A 16,432-nucleotide genomic window follows, 5' to 3' on the forward strand; every position below is an offset into this window, starting at 1 on the left:
CCCGTAAGATCTTGTGAGACTTATTCACTATCATGAGAATAGCACAGGAAAAACCAGTCCCCATGATTTGATTACCTCCCCCTGGGTCCCTCCCACATGTGGGAATTCTGGGAGATACAACTCAAGTTGAGATTTGGGTTGGGACACAGCCAAACCATATAAGAAGGTGACAGTGGATGAGAAGATATCAAAAGGAAAAGTAAAGGGAAAAATCAAGCCCTCATAAGTGAAGCCAGGTTTACCACTTTCCAAGGCACTTTACTGAGTTGAGAAAATGGGTCCAAGTCCTATCTAAATGAGGTGAAGCAGATGGGTCTCAAGAATAATTCACCTACACTATGTTAGAGCAAATAGAAGATCTGACCAGTGCTGCACCTTTAATGATGAACTTGATGGAAACAGGAAGAGTGGGAAGAACAGAAGAAGAAGGAAGGAAAAGGGATAAAGAAGGAGGTGGGTGAGCAGAGGAGGGGAGTAGGGAAGATTAGAAAAGGAGGGATTATAGAGAGGAGGCAGAGCAAGATGGCTGAATAGAGCCTCCAGTGATTATCCACCCCTGCAGGAACATCAAATTGAACAACGATCCACACAAGAAAGCACCTTTATAAGAACCAGAAATCAGCTTGGGTACCAGCTTGGCCTCAGTGGACAATTCACGAAGTGGGCTCCTGGGGTCTCTGATTCCAGGCCTTGGCTCTTGTGTGGCATTTCTAAACCTGCCCTGGGCCAGAGTGGGGCCACTGCCCTGAAAGGAGAAATCCAGGACTGGCAGCATTCACCAGAAGCTGACTGAAGAGCCCTTGGACCTTGAGTGAATAGTGGCGGTAGCCAGGGGGTAATTGCCATGGGCTTGGGGTGGTGGTGGCCATGGAGAGAGACTGCTCTGCTTCAGGATAAAGGAGGGAAGAGTAAGAAAGACTTTGTCTTGCAGCTTGGGTGCCAGCTTAGCCACAGTAGAATAGAATACCACATAGACTCTAAGGGTCTCAACTTCCTTGGCTTCCAGACGGCATCTCTGGACCTAGCTGGGGCTGGGGGCAACTCACTGCCCTGAAGGGAAGATCATAACCCTGGCTGGACTCATCACCTGCTGATTATAGAGCTCTTGGGCCTAGAGCGAACATAGGTAGTAGCCAGGCAGTGGAAACTGTGGGCCTTGGGCAAGACCTGGTGTTGTGCTGGCTCTGGGTTTGACCCAGTGCAGTCCTAGTGGTGGTGGCTACAAGGGTGCTTGCATCACCCTTCCCCTAGCTCCAGGCAGCTTAGCACAGAGAAAGAGACACTATTTGTTTGGTGGAAAGTAAGGTAAGAGAACAAAAGTCTCTTCCTGGTAATACAGTCTCTTCCTGTAATACCTGGTAATACAGTCTCTTCCTGTAATACCTGGTAATACAGGTAATACAAGTTCTCCTGGATCTTACATAAGACCACCAAGGCAGTACTTCTACAAGTTGGCAATAGCCAAAGCATTACTGGGCTTGAGGTACCTCCTAATGCAGATTCAGCTGCAGTGAGCAAAGACTTAGATCACAACACTCAAGTTCCTTTGAATACTTGGAAAGCTTTCCCAAGAAAGACAGGTACGAACAAGCCCAGACTGTGAAAACTACAATAAATACCAAACTCTTTAATCCCCAGACACCAATCAATGTCCAGAAGCATCAAGACCATCCAGGAGAACATGACCTCACCAAAGGAACAAAATAAGGCACCAGAGACCAATCTTGGAGAGACAGAGATATGTGACCTTTCAGACAGAGAATTCAGAATAGCTGTTGTGAGAAAACTCAAGGAAATTCAAGATAATATAGAGAAGGAATCCAGAATCCTGTCAGATAAATTTAGCAAAGAGATTGAAACAATTAAAAAGAATCAAGCAGAATTCTGGAGCTGAAAAATACAATTGACATACTGAAGAATTATCAGAGTCTCTTAATAGCAGAATTGATAAAGCAGAATAAAGAATTAGTGAGCTTGAAGAAAACCCACTTAAAAATACACAATTAGAGTAGATGAAAGAAAAAAGAATAAAAAGGAATGAAGCATGCTTGTAAAATCTAGAAATTAGCCTCAAAAGGGCAAATCTAAGAGTTATTGGCCTTAAAGAGGAAGTAGAGAAAGAGATAGGGATTGAACATTTATTCAAAGGAGTAATAACAGAGAACTTCCCAAACTTGGAGAAATATATCAATATTCAAGCACAAGAAGGTAACAGAACACCAAACAGATTTCAGCCAAAGAAGATGACCTCAAGGCATTTAATAATGAAACTCCCAAAGGTCAAGGATAAAGAAAGGATCCTAAAAGCAGCAAGAGAAAAGAATCAATAACATACAAAGGAGCCCCAATATATCTGGCACAGGCTTTTCAGTGTAAACCTTACAGGCCAGGAAAAAGTGGCATGACATATATTTTTTAAAACTTTTATCCCAGAATGGTATATCTGGCAAAAATATCCTTTAAACATGAAAAAGAAATATTTTCTGAGATAAAAAAAGAAACCTGAGGGATTTCATCAACACCAGACCTGCCATATAAGAAATGCTAAAGGGAATACTTCAAGCATAAATAAAAAGATATTAATGAGCAATAAGAAATCATCTGAAGGTACAAAACTCACTGGTCATAGTAAGTACACAGAAACACACAGAATATTATAACATGTTAATTATGGTATGTAAACTACTCATGTTGAGTAGAAAAACTAAAAGACAAACTGATCAAATATAATAACTACAACAACTTTTCAAGACATGTCAGTTTAAAATAATGGGTTATAAGATATTATGGTAACCTAGAATTTAAAAACATACAACAGATATGCAAAAAATAAAAGCAAGAAATTAATAGAAGAATTGATCAAGCGGAATAAAGAATCAGTGAGCTTGAAGACAGAAATTAAAACATGCTACCAGAGAAAATTGCCTTCACTAAAAGGAAGATAGGAAGGAAAAAGAGAAGGAAGAGAAGACCACAAAACAATCAGAAAAAAATGAAATGTCAGGAGTAAGTTCTGACTTATCAATAACAATATTTAATGTAAATGGACTAAACTCTCCAATCAAAAGACATAGAGTGCCTGAATGGATTTTTTTAAAAAAAGTCCCAGTGATCTGTTGCCTGCAAGAAACACACTTCACCTAAAAAGACACACATAGACTGAAAATAAAGAGATGGAAAAATATATTCCAGGCAAGTGGAAACCAAAAGAGAGCAGAAGTCACTATACTTATATCAGACAAAATAGATTTCAAGACAAAAACTATAGAAAGAGACAAAGAGGGTCATTATATAATGATAAAGGGGTCAATTCAGCAAGAGGATATAAAAATTATAACTATATATACACCCAATGCTGGAGCACTCAGATAGAGAAAGCAAATATTATCAGAGCTAAGGAGAGAGATAGATCCCAATACAATAACTGTTGGAGAATTCAACAACCCATGTTCACCTTTGGACATGATTTTCTGTCTGGACAGGTCATCCAGACAGAAAATCAAAAAAGAAACATTGGACTTAATCTGCACTGTAGACCAAATGGACCTAATAGATATTTGCAGAACATGTCAACCAATGGCTGCAGAATGCACGCTCTTCTCCTCAGCACATAGATCATTCTGAAATAAATAGAACATATGTTAGGCCATCCATATCCATATGCAGAAGATATCCATGTGCAGAAGAATGAAACTAGACCTCTTTCTCCACACACAAAAATCAAAACAAAATGGATTAAAGGCTTAAATCTAAAAACTATAAAAAAACTATAAAACGACTAAAAGAAAACTTTGAGGAAACTATCCACGACATTAATCTAGGCAAAGATTTCTTAAGTAATATCCCACAAACACAGGGAACCAAAGCAAAAACGGACAAATGGAATCACATCAAGTTAGAGAGCTTCTGCACAACAAAAGAAACAATTAACAAAGTGAACAGACAATCCACAGAACAGAAGAAAATACTTGCAAACTACCCATCTGACAAGGAATTAATAACTAGAATATATAAAAAGTTCAAACAACTCAATAGGAAAAAACTAACAATCTGATTTTAAAATGGGCAAAAATCTGAATAGACATTTCTCAAAAGATGACATACAAACGGCAGACAGGCGTATGAAAAGGTGCTCAACATCACTGACCATCAGTGAAATACAAATCAAAACTACAATGAGATTATCATCTCATCCCAGTTAAAATAGCTTTTATCGAAAAGACAGGCAATAATGAATGCTGGTGAGGATGTGGAGAAAAGGGAACCCTTGTACACTGTTGGTGGGAATATAAATTAGTACAATGGAGAGTACATTAGTACTATGAAGAATAGTTTGGAGGTTCCTCAGAAAACTAACAATAGAGCTACCATATGATCCAGCAATCCCACTGCTAGGATATACCCCCCAAAAAAGAGATCAGTATATTGAAGAGATATCTACACTCCCATGTTTATTGTAGTACTATTCACAACAGTGAAGCTTTGGAAGCAGCCTAAGTGTCCATCAACAGATGAATGAATAAAGAAAATATGGTACATATACACAATGGAGTACTATTCAGCCATAAAAAGAATGAGATCCTGTCATTTGCAACAACATGATTGGAACTGGAGGACATGATGTTAAGTGAAATATGCCAGGGACAGAAGGACAGAGTTTGCATGTTCTCACTTATTTGAGGGAACTAAATATTTTAAAAATGGAACTCACAGACATAGAGAGTAGAATAATGGTTACCAGAGGCTGGGAAGGGTAGTGGGGCATTATGTAGGGGGAAAATGGCGATGGTTAATGGGTACAAAAATATCATTACATAGAATGAATAAGATCTAGTATTTGACAGCACAACAGAGTGACTACAGTCAATAATAATTTATTATATATTTTAAAATAACTGGAAGAATATAATTTGAATGTTTGTAACATAAAGGATAAATTCTTGATGTGATGGATACCCCATTTACCCCGATATGATTATTACACAGTGTATGCCTGTATCAAAATATCTCATGTATCCCATAAATTTATACACCTACTATGTACCCACAAAAATTAAGAATAAAATATTTTTAAAAAAAGGAAGGGAAGAGAAGGAAGAAACTAACAGCTTGTAAAAGATAAAAAGAATCAAGTTGAGACAAAGCACATCCCAAGATAGGAGGTAAATTTACTTCCATATTCTGCCTCAAAAAATCTTAATAAATTAAATTCAACAAAACAAGATCTCAAAGACTCAATAATAGAAAGACAAAATAAAATGAAAGTGCAGGTCGCAAACATACAGAAATAAATTGAGAATCATGTCCCTTTATCACTCTAGGGTCCTAGGTTGGTTAGCAAAATTCAACTGAGTTGGAAAGGAGTAGGCAACTATCATTAAGGTCAATCAATATTAACTGTTTTGAGATTTGCTAAAGGGTTCAAAATTACAGCCAGATAGGAAGAATAAATTTTAGTGTTCTATACCACTGGAGGATGGCATAGTTAACACTAATATGTTATATAGTTTAAAATAGCTAGGAGGAGGATATTGAACATTCCCAACATAAAGAAATGATAAATGTTTGAGATGACAGATATGCTAATTACCCTGATCTGATCACTCTACATTATATGTGTCAAAATAGTACTTTGTACCCCATGAATATGTAAAATCAATATTTGTTAGTTAAGAAATAAAATTATACTTAAAAATTAACTACTTCTTTTGCTATGCAAACACTGATAGGAGATATATAAACTTGATCAATGAAAGCACAAGATTACCAAATGAAAGAGATGAGAGCAGTGTATCATTCACACAACTCCACCATTACTGGTTGTGTGTCAGTTGTATCAGTGTAATCAGCAAAAGTAAGCTAACATTACCTACTTCAGCAAGGTTGTTCTGAATATCAGATGAGACGATATTTGTAACATGCTGAGCACAATTGTAGCTTGACAAGTGGCAGCTGTTATTATTTGGCTTTTGGGACAGTAAAATATCTCTGAAATGGTAAATGAGAACATAGCATGGTGACCTAGTGTTGCCTTTCTTTAGGACTATCCATAGGATCCTACTTCTGTAGATCCTACAAATCCATCACCCCTAATAGTTTTGAGGTCTTAGGATTAATTGATTAATACAGCAGGTTTTTCATATATCTTCTAATCCTGGGCCACATGTAATGCTTACACCAGTGAAAGCAAATTTCTTACCTGCCTTTGTCGAGTAAACCTTTCCACGTTGAGAAACAAAAGTAATAGCTGATGTATAAAAACTATGAAAAGTCTTCTTTATGATATCATCATGAAAGTTAGCTATTAATTGAAAGGTGTTGCCGCCATCAACTGAAAGCCACATCTAAAGGAATAAAGAGATAATACCTTACTAAAGGGCTACCATGCAACAGTTGGCAGTTACCTATCAGCCTACATGAGAATAACCATGTGGCATGATCTTTTCCATATGCCTACATTCATCTCACACACACACACACACACACACACACACACACTCGTATACAGACTCCTTATCTACTTTGTCTACCTTCTATTTCCATCCTAGAGTGTGTATGAAGGTGTCTGTGGCAGAGTACCAGGTCTACACAATATGCATAGTGATTGTATAAAACAACAAAGTTATTCCTATGATCTCCCAAATAATTCTGTGTTCATAAAAGAATGGAGTGCTGGGTGCATTTGGATCCGGGGGAGGGGTTTACCCCATATTGACATAATACTTCATGTTCTAGGTGTCTGGCAAATATATATGCACACATATTTTGCATGGAAGAGCCCATTGTCATTTGCAAGGGATGTGTCCTGGGACCTTTGTAGATCCTCAAATCACTTATCTCACTGTATAGTTATATTAGTTTATTACTATAGCATCTTAGTTTCTCTGTTTCCTCATCTTTAGGTAAGAGTTGTTTGAGGATAAAACAGATCGATTCTGTATTATGACTCCCAGTTGCTACCGCTTTTAATAGCCTGAGACTCATTCACATGAAGATTTCTGTTGTTTGGATTTTTAAAAAATTAATTTTAATAACAAGTTATACAAGAAAATAGGCTTTTCTTACATTTCCAACTTTATAAATATGGCTGAAGAATCTGAGACCACCATCCAAATAATTCTCCTTTTATGCCTCATCTAATCTAATCAATCCTAGTCTCCTCTATCCCTTCCCATAGGTAACCAGTTAATCGGTTTGAAAATTCGAAGCATTTACATTCATATGTATGCAGATACCAATAGAATACGTATAGTACTGATTTCATTTTTATGGTAGGGAGGACAGAAAGGCTTTTAGACTTGGACAGGAAGTAACTTTGCCCTGGACTGCTTGCTTACTGGGCCTGAATATTACAAACACACACAGGAAACGTACTGAATACACATAGGTACTTCTGTTACTCAGGATGCAGCACTCATTGCTGGCATAACACAATCCATGATCCAAAGCATATGGTATGTGGACCTCAATTTTCACTCTTGCTTTGGGCCCTGCAAACATTACTGGTGAGCAGGGAGGTAGTTAGGGTGTCTAAGGAAGGGCACCTTGAACAATAGCCTCGAACTTGTATCATATTGTACCTCTTTTTCTGTAAGTTACATTTGTCACGCAACAATATATCTCAGACCATTTTATGTTAGCTCATGTGGATCAGCACATTCTTCTACACTGTCCTATAATCTCCAACTTATGGATATACCACACTTGAGATAGTCTACTTTTCTACTGTACTACTGAACATTTAAAAGTTGTACCCAAATTTTCACTGTTGTGAATAATACTGCAGTGAACATTCATTTATCTGCCTATTTGTACTAATGTTACAGTGTTATCTTTAAAGAAAATACTGAAAAATTAAGCTGCTGAGTCAGATGCTATCATATATATATATATATATATATATATATATATATATATATATATATATATAAGACAGGGTCTCACTCTGTCACCCAGGCTGCAGTGCAGTGGCACAATCTTGGCTCACTGCCACCTCTGCCTTCTCAGCTCAAGCCATCTTTTCACCTCAGCCTCCCAAGTAGCTGGGACTACAGGCATATGCCACCATGCCCGGCTAATTTTTATAGAGATGGGTTTTTGCCATGTTGCCCAGGCTGGTCTGAAACTCCCGGGCTCAAGCGATTCTCCTGCCTTGGCCTCCCGAAGTGCTGGTATCACAGGTATGAGCCACTGCATCTAGCCACATTTCTACAACTTTAATAGAGACTACCCAAGTGCTCTTCAGTTTTGCTGAACCACATTACAGTCCCACCAGTAGTGTATGAGAGTATCTGTTTCCCCAAACCTCACCAATACTTGATATGACCAAAAATTTATTTTTAATTTTTACTCATGATCAGAATGAAAAATGACATCTCATTGTGTTTTTCCCTAAATATTTTAAATTATTTATCTATACATGGCTCATTTGTATTTTTCCTTATATTATTTAATAATATAATGAACTGTGTGAACTGAAAACCTATGAATCGGCATATTGCTAGTAATTTACATCTTCCTGTTTCTCCCTATTCCTATCCCTCTGCCTTTCCTGTTACATATCCAATATCCTGAATTTTGTGTTTTTTCATTCCCTTGGTATTTAAAATAATTTAAGCACATATGTTTAAATAACATAATGCTTAATTTTACTTATTTTTGCTCCTTGTAAAAAGGGCTATCCATACCATATATTGTCTTCTATAACTTACTTTCCCTCAACATTATTTACTTAAATTCATACATGCTGCATACAGCTCAGTTCATTTGCTTTTTCATTTCCATATAATAGTTCATTAGGTGAATAAGATGTAATTTACTTATTCATTTTCCTATTCATAGACATCTGGATTACTTTTAGTAATTTGATGTTATTACTAGCAGTACCCATGACAAACATTTTAAAATGTCTCCGGATATATGTGTTTCCCTTGCTGAAAAGTGAAATTGGTGGGACATAGGATATGCAAATATTCACATTTACAAGATAATAATAACAATGGCAGATTGCTTTCCAGAATAGTTGTAATAATTTACTCTCCCAGCAGCAATATATAAGAAATCGTGTTGACCTACACTTTCAACGTTTTGTATTGTCAGAATTTATTTTGCCAGTTAAGTAGCTGAAAATGATATCGTCGTTCATTCCTGATTTGTATTTCCCTGATTGCTTGTGAACTCCATCATCTCTTCACATATTCATTCCACTTGTTTCCTTTTCTGTGATATGCTTATTTGTGTGTTTTCTCCTTTTTGCTATTAGGTTGTCTTTTTCATATTGCTTTGCAGAAATTCTTTATATATTCTTACTTCTATAATTCTTTCTTAGTTAAATGTATTGTAAATATCATCTCCCAGTTTGCAGATTGTTGTTGTTTTTCACTTCTTAGGATATCCTTCATGAAAAAGTCTCTTCCTCTTTCTCTCCTTCTTCTTTCTTTCTCCTTCCTCCTCCCTCCTCCACCTCCTTCTCCTCTTCTGCTTTCCCCTCCTCCTTTTTTTAAAAAGAGGATGCAGAGAACTTTCTTTAGGTAAAAAGTGAAGTTAAGAGACTCTGTGATCTGATTCGGGGACCTAACCAAATAAGAAAACTGACCGCTAAATGGCTGACTTACAGGTGAGCTTTTGGCCCATATCACCAGTGTAACTTAAGATCGGTCTTCATTTCTTTTTTTATTTTTCATTTTGAATGTTTAACTTGACCCAAATTATAAGTCATTGCCAAATTACTTTGGAAATATCCTTTGTCTTGATTGTGTTATTGCATATGGATGGTGCTCAAAGGGAGGCCGAGGCAGGCGGATCACGAGGTCAGGAGATCGAGACCATCCTGGCTAACGTGGTGAAACCCTGTCTCTACTAAAAATACAAAAAATTAGCTGGGCATAGTGGTGGGCGCCTGTAGTCCCAGCTACTCGGGAGGCTGAGACAGAAGAATGGCGTGAACCCGGGAGGCGGAGCTTGCAGTGAGCCGAGATCGCGCCACTGCACTCCAGCCTGGGAGACAAAGCGAGACTCTGTCTCAAAAAAAAAAAAAAAAAATTAATTCAGATGTATTCAATTTTGTGAAGAGATGGCAGATATTTTCTAGGTCATAATACAAAAGTGATTTGTGATCTAACTATTGGTTATTTTATATTTTTTCTTTTTTATTGAGGTAAAAAACACATATCGTAAACTTTATCATGTTATCCATTATTAAGCATACAGTTCAGTAGTGTTACGTATATTTACATTGTAGTGGAAGAGTTCCCCTGCACATGCATAGTCTCCCCCATTACTAGCATTCCCCAACAACTGATGACTACACTGATACATCATTATCACTCAGAGTCCATAGTTTACATTAGGGACCATTCTTAGTCTTATACATCCTATGGACTTAGACAAATGTGTAATGGCATGTATCCACCATTATAGTATCAGACAGAAGAGTTTCACTGCCCTAAAAGTCCTCTGTTCTCGGCCTATTCAACCTCTCTGCCCTCTAATCCCTGGCAACCACGGATCTTCTTGCTGTCTCCATAGTTTTGCCTTTTCCAGAATGTCATATATTGGAATCATAAAGTTTGTAGCCTTTTCAGATTAGTTTCTTTCCCTTAGTAATATGCATTTAAGCTTCTTCCATGTCTTTTTTTTTTTTTTTTGAGACAGAGTCTCACTCAATCACCCAGGCTGGAGTGCAGTGGTGCAATCTCGGCTCACTGCAACCTCTGCCTCCCCAGTTCAAGCGATTCTCCTGTCTCAGCCTCCTGAGTAGCTGGGATTACAGGCGCCCGCCACCACACCCAGCTAATATTTGTATTTTTAGTAGAGACAGGGTTTCACCATGTTAGCCAGGCTGATCTCGAACTCCTGACCTCAGGTGATCCACCCGCCTCGGCCTCCCAAAGTGCTGGGATTACAGTCTTCCATGTCTTTTGCATGGCTTGATAACTCATTTCTGCTTAGCACTGAATAATAATCCATCATCTGGATATACCAAGTTTATTTGTCCATTCTCCTAGTGAAGGACATCTTGGTTGCTGTACAACCCTCACATCCAACTGGACCATTTTGTAAGCTCTATTAGATTTACATCTGTTTTAGCTATTGTTAATCTGTTTCCACAAGAGTTGTTTCAATTCCTTGGTCTTTCTAAATTTTTGTTCAACTTTTAGTTCTGTTTCTTAGCTTCATTTCAGAGGACATCATATAAACCCTTTTTCTTTAATTCTGACTATTTATTGTCCACAATCAAAACACACATAAATTGATTTTTTTGTGTGTGTGAGATCAGGTCTTACTCTGTCACCCAGGTTGGAGTGCAATGGCACAATCTTGGCTAACTGCAACCTCTACCTCCCAGGCTCAAGAATCCTCCCACCTCAGCCTCCTGAGTAGCTGGGACCACAGGAACGTGCCACCACACCTGGATAATTTTTTTTTATTTTTTTAGTGGAGACAGGGTTTTGCCATGTTGCCCAAGCTGGTCTCGAACTCCTGAGCTCAGGCAATCCACCCACCTCGGCATCCCAAAGTGCTGGGATTACAGGTGTGAGCCACTGCACCCAGCCTGAATTTTTGAGATGTATAAAATACTGGCAAAATTTTTGATCTACATACTTTTAAACCATTAAGTTCAAGTATAATAACTCCTTACATCACTGTTAGTTTCCAATCCATGCGCCCTAGGAATTCTAGAACAAAAGACAATGAAGCAACCACTTTTTCAAAAAATGACAGAAAATGAGTAAATAAAGTCATAGGATTCTACTCAGTTGGAGAAATACAGAGAAAAAAACACAAGATGGAGACTGGGGGAAATGCATGCCCAAGAACTCTATTTAGATGATCGCCTGTTATATATGTGGAGAAACCTGGACACCGCCGAATGCAAATTGTGTTCCTCTTATAAGGGGAACAAACATTCAAGGGTCAAAGAAGAAATTAGAGGTTTTAAACTGATATTGGCTGGGTGCGGTGGCTCATGCCTGTAATCCCAGCACTTTGGGAGGCGAAAGCGGCCAGATCACTTGAGGTCAGGAGATAGAGACCAGCCTGGCTAACATGGTGAAACCCCCTCTTTACTAAAAATACAAAAATTAGCTGGGTGTGGTGACAGGTGCCTGTAATCCCAGCTACTTGGGAGGCTGAGGCAGGAGAATCACTTGAACCCGGGAGGTGGTGGTCGCAGTGAGCCTGGGTGACAGAACAAGCCTCCGTCTCAAAAACAAACTAACAAAAAAACCCACAAAAACCCCAAAACGGATATGGTTAGGCTTTGTGTCCCTACCCAGATCTCATCTTGAATTATAATCCCCATAATCCCCAGGTGTTGAGGAAGGAACCAGGTGGAAGTGATTGGATCATGGGGGCGGTTCCCCATGCTGTTCTCGTGATAGTGAGTTCTCACGAGATCTAATGGTTTTTTAAGAGGCTGTTGCCCCTTCACTCTGCCACTCTTCTGTCAGCAGGCTACTCTAGATCTCTTGAACTTTCTAGCTAATCAAGGGTACAAGGCATCTAGGTCGAAGGCCCAGCTTTGCCTACAGCAGGTCAAATATCTAGGCCTAATCTTAGCCAGAGGAACCAGGGCCCTCAGCAAGGAACAAATACAGCCTACACTGGCTTATCCTTGCCCTAAGACATTAAAACGGCTGCGGGGGTTCCTTGGAATCACCGGCTTTTGCCAACTATGGATCCCTGGATAGAGCGAGATAGCCAGGCCCCCCTATACTCTAATCAAGGAGACCCAGAGGGCAAATACTCATCTAGTAGAATGGGAACCAGAGGCAGAAACAGCCTTCAAAACCTTAAAGCAGGCCCTAGTACAAGCTCCAGCTTTAAGCCTTCCCACAGGACAAAACTTCTCTTTATACATCACAGAGAGAGCAGGGATAGCTCTTGGAGTCCTTACTCAGACTTGTGAGACAACCCCACAACCAGTGGCATACCTAAGTAAAGAAGTTGATGTAGTAGCAAAAGTCTGGCTTCACTGTTTAAGGGTAGTTGTGGTGGTGGCCATCTTAGTGTCAAAGGCTATCAAAATAATACAAGGAAAGGATCCCACTGTCTGGACTACTCATGATGTAAATGACATACTAGGTGCCAAAGGAAGTTTATGGCTATCAGACAACTGCCTACTTAGATACCAGGCGCTACTCCTTGAGGGGCTGGTGCTTCAAATACGTATGCGTGTGGCCCTCAACCCTGCTACTTTTCTCCCAGAGGATGGGGAACCAATCAAGCATGACTGCCAACAAATTATAGTCCAGATTTATGCCACCCGAGATGATCTCTTAGAAGTCCCCTTAGCTAATCCTGACCTTAACCTATATATTGATGGAAGTTCATTTGTGGAGAATGGGATACGAAGGGCAGGTTATGCCATAGTTAGTGATGTAACTGTACTTGAAAGTAAGCCTCTTCCCCCAGGGGCCAGCGCCCAGTTAGCAGAACTAGTGGCACTTACCTGAGCCTTAGAACTGGGAAAGGGAAAAAGTATAAATGTGTATACAGACAGCAAGTATGCTTATCTAATCCTACATGCCCATGCTGCAATATGGAAAGAAAGGGAGTTCCTAACTTCTGGGGGAACCCCATTAAATACCACAAGGAAATTATGGAGTTATTGCACGCAGTGCAAAAACCCAAGGAGGTGGCAGTCTTACACTGCCGAAGCCATCAAAAAGGGGAAGGAGAGATGAGAACAGCATAAGTGTCTGGCAGAGGCAGGGAAATACCAGCAGAAAGGAAAGAGATAAAGAGACAGAAAGTCAGAGAGAAAGAAAGAGAAAGAGAGAGACAAAGTCAAAGACAGAAGGAAAGAGAGAGATAGAAGTAGTCAAGAAAAAACAGCGTACCCTATTCCTTTAAAAGGCAGGGTAAATTTCTGTCTACCCAGCCAAGGCATATTCTTCTTATGTGGAACTTCAACCTATATCTGCCTCTCAGACAGTCTGCAAGAAATAATGAAATCTATCTTTACTCTACAATCCTAAATAGACTCTTTGGCAGCAGTGACTCTCCAAAACCGCCAAGGCCTAGACCTCCTCACTGCTGAGAAAGGAGGACTCTGCACCTTCTCAGGGAAAGAGTGTTGTTTTTACACTAACCAGTCAGGGATAATAAGAGATGCTGCCCGGCGTTTACAGGAAAAGGCTTCTGAAATTAGACAACGCCTTTCAAACTCTTATACCAACCTCTGGAGTTGGGCAACATGACTTCTCCCCTTTCTAGGTCCTGTGACAGCCATCTTGCTATTACTCACCTTTGGGCCCTGTATTTTTAACCTCCTTGTCAAATTTGTTTCCTCTAGGACCAAGGCCATCAAACTATAGATGGTCTTACAAATGGAACCCAAATGAGCTCAACTAACAACTTCTACCGAGGACACCTGGACTGACCCACTGGCCCTTTCGCTGGCCTAAAGAGTTCCCCTCTGGAGGACACTACAACTGCAGGGCCCTTTCTTCACCCCATCCAGCAGGAAGTAGCTAGAGCTATCATCGGCCAATTCCCAACAGCATTTGGGGTGTCCTGTTTAGAGAGGAGATTGAGAGGTGAAGCCAGCTGGACTTCCTGGGTCGAGTGGGGACTTGGAGAACTTTTCTGTCTAGCTAGAGGATTGTAAACACACCAATCCGCGCTCTGTGTCTAGCTAAAGGTTTGTAAACGCACCAATCAGAACTCTGTAAAAACACACCAATCAGTGCTCTGTGTCTAGCTAAAGGTTTGTAAACGCACCAGTCAGCACTCTGTGTCTAGCTAAAGGATTGTAAACGCACCAATCAGCACTCTGTAAAATGGACCAATCAGCACTCTGTAAAATGGACCAATCAGTGCTCTGTAAAATGGACCAATCAGCAAGATGTGGGTGGGGCCAAATAAGGGAATAAAAGCTGGCCACCCGAGCCAGCAACAGCAAGCTACTCGGGTCCCCTTCCATGCTGTGGAAGCTTTGTTCTTTTGCTTTTCACAATAAGTCTTGCTGCTGCTCACTCATGGTCCACACTATTTTTATGAGCTGTAACACTCACTGTGAGGGTCTGCGGCTTCATTCCTGAAATCAGCAAGACCACAAACCCACCGGGAGGAACAAACAACTCTGGACGTGCCACCTTTAAGAGCTGTAACACTCACTGCGAAGGTCTGCGGCTTCACTCCTGAAGTCAGCGAGACCACGCACCCACCAGAAGGAAGAAACTCTGGACACATCTGAACATCTAAAGGGACAAACACTGGACACACCATCTTTAAGAGCTGTAACACTCACCGCGAGGGTCTGCAGCTTCATTCTTGAAGTCAGCAAGACCAAGAACCCACCGGAAGGAACCAATTCCAGACACGATGATTGTAAGTTTTCCGAGGCCTTCCCAGCCAGGCAGAACTGTGAGTCAATTAAACCTCTTTTCTTTATAAATTACCCCGTCTCGGACAGTTCTTTATAGCAGTGTGAGAATGGATTAATACATAAACATTTAGTGTGAAAAACTAAAATATGGAAGAGAGTTTTAAGAAGACCTAGAAACAGGGTATCATCTTTAAAATCTCTAAATTTTGCACATAATATAGATATTTGAGAAACTGAATTAGTTCCTTCTTTGGAAGTCATTGCAGTACTTTCTTTGTTCCAAAGTTTGCTTAATGTTTCATAATCTATGGCCCTTACTTTTTTAAACTGTCAGATGCTCCGTAGATGGTATAACTACTCCTTTACCAAGCTTTCAGTGTACTGATACAGAACTGACTGAAGGAGCAGCCAGACGGTGGAAAATGCTACCAGGAGGAACTTAAAGAACAACAGAGCCAGAAAGTCAAGCTCAGACAAAGTCAAACAGAAAAAGGCAAACATTAAATGCTGGAAACACCAGTTAGAAATACACTTTTGATGGGATTAGTGGCAAAATCTAATTAATTCAGAGCTAGAAAGACATGTATAGTAATTGGCAACATTCAAGCTAACTCTGATGTACCCATGGCTCATGTTCATCAGCCAATGAACTACCTGAAAGGTAAAAACTGATAATGGACACCAAGCTTAGTATACAATAAATAGTCAATAAATATTGTCTTCCCTCCCACTGCCATCTCTAGGTCATCAGAGAAGCTCTGTTCTTAATGTACAGCCATGCAGCATACAGTAGGTGGATGATATAACTCTAACACAGACTGAAGTTCCATGTGTACGCACCTGATTGCCATAAGCATACAAAAAGTGGCTTCGGGGATGAAATACCATTCCAACGGGAGAAGAGAATGATGAAGGAAACCGAAAAATTGGAAATTTTGATTGTGAATTTGGTTCATTATTTCTCAGGGTGCTCACAGAGGCAATGGCAGTTTTCCTGACCTAGGTAAACAAAGAATGAGCAAGTCATAAGACTAGTCTGTGTTACAAATTTTAGAATTTCCTGTTACTTGCATTTTGATTAAGAGAGAGATACACTCA

At 39.6% G+C, this 16,432-nt stretch overlaps 1 protein-coding gene across 2 annotated transcripts in view; it reads right to left on the reverse strand.

Moving 5' to 3' along the window:
* The window catches only part of CATSPERB (cation channel sperm associated auxiliary subunit beta), a 150,239-nt gene that overhangs the window by 71,801 nt on the left and 62,006 nt on the right, over positions 1-16,432 (reverse strand). For both annotated transcript variants that reach the window (XM_016926611.4, XM_054665794.2), the window contains 2 exons: positions 16,175-16,333; positions 6,200-6,344 (listed from right to left, as the gene is read on the reverse strand). In XM_016926611.4, the coding sequence (XP_016782100.1) occupies positions 6,200-6,344; positions 16,175-16,333 (304 nt within the window). The remainder of the gene's footprint in view (positions 1-6,199; positions 6,345-16,174; positions 16,334-16,432) is intronic.

The sequence above is a fragment of the Pan troglodytes genome, chromosome 15, assembly GCF_028858775.2.
Source record: "Pan troglodytes isolate AG18354 chromosome 15, NHGRI_mPanTro3-v2.0_pri, whole genome shotgun sequence".
NCBI lineage: Eukaryota > Metazoa > Chordata > Mammalia > Primates > Hominidae > Pan > Pan troglodytes.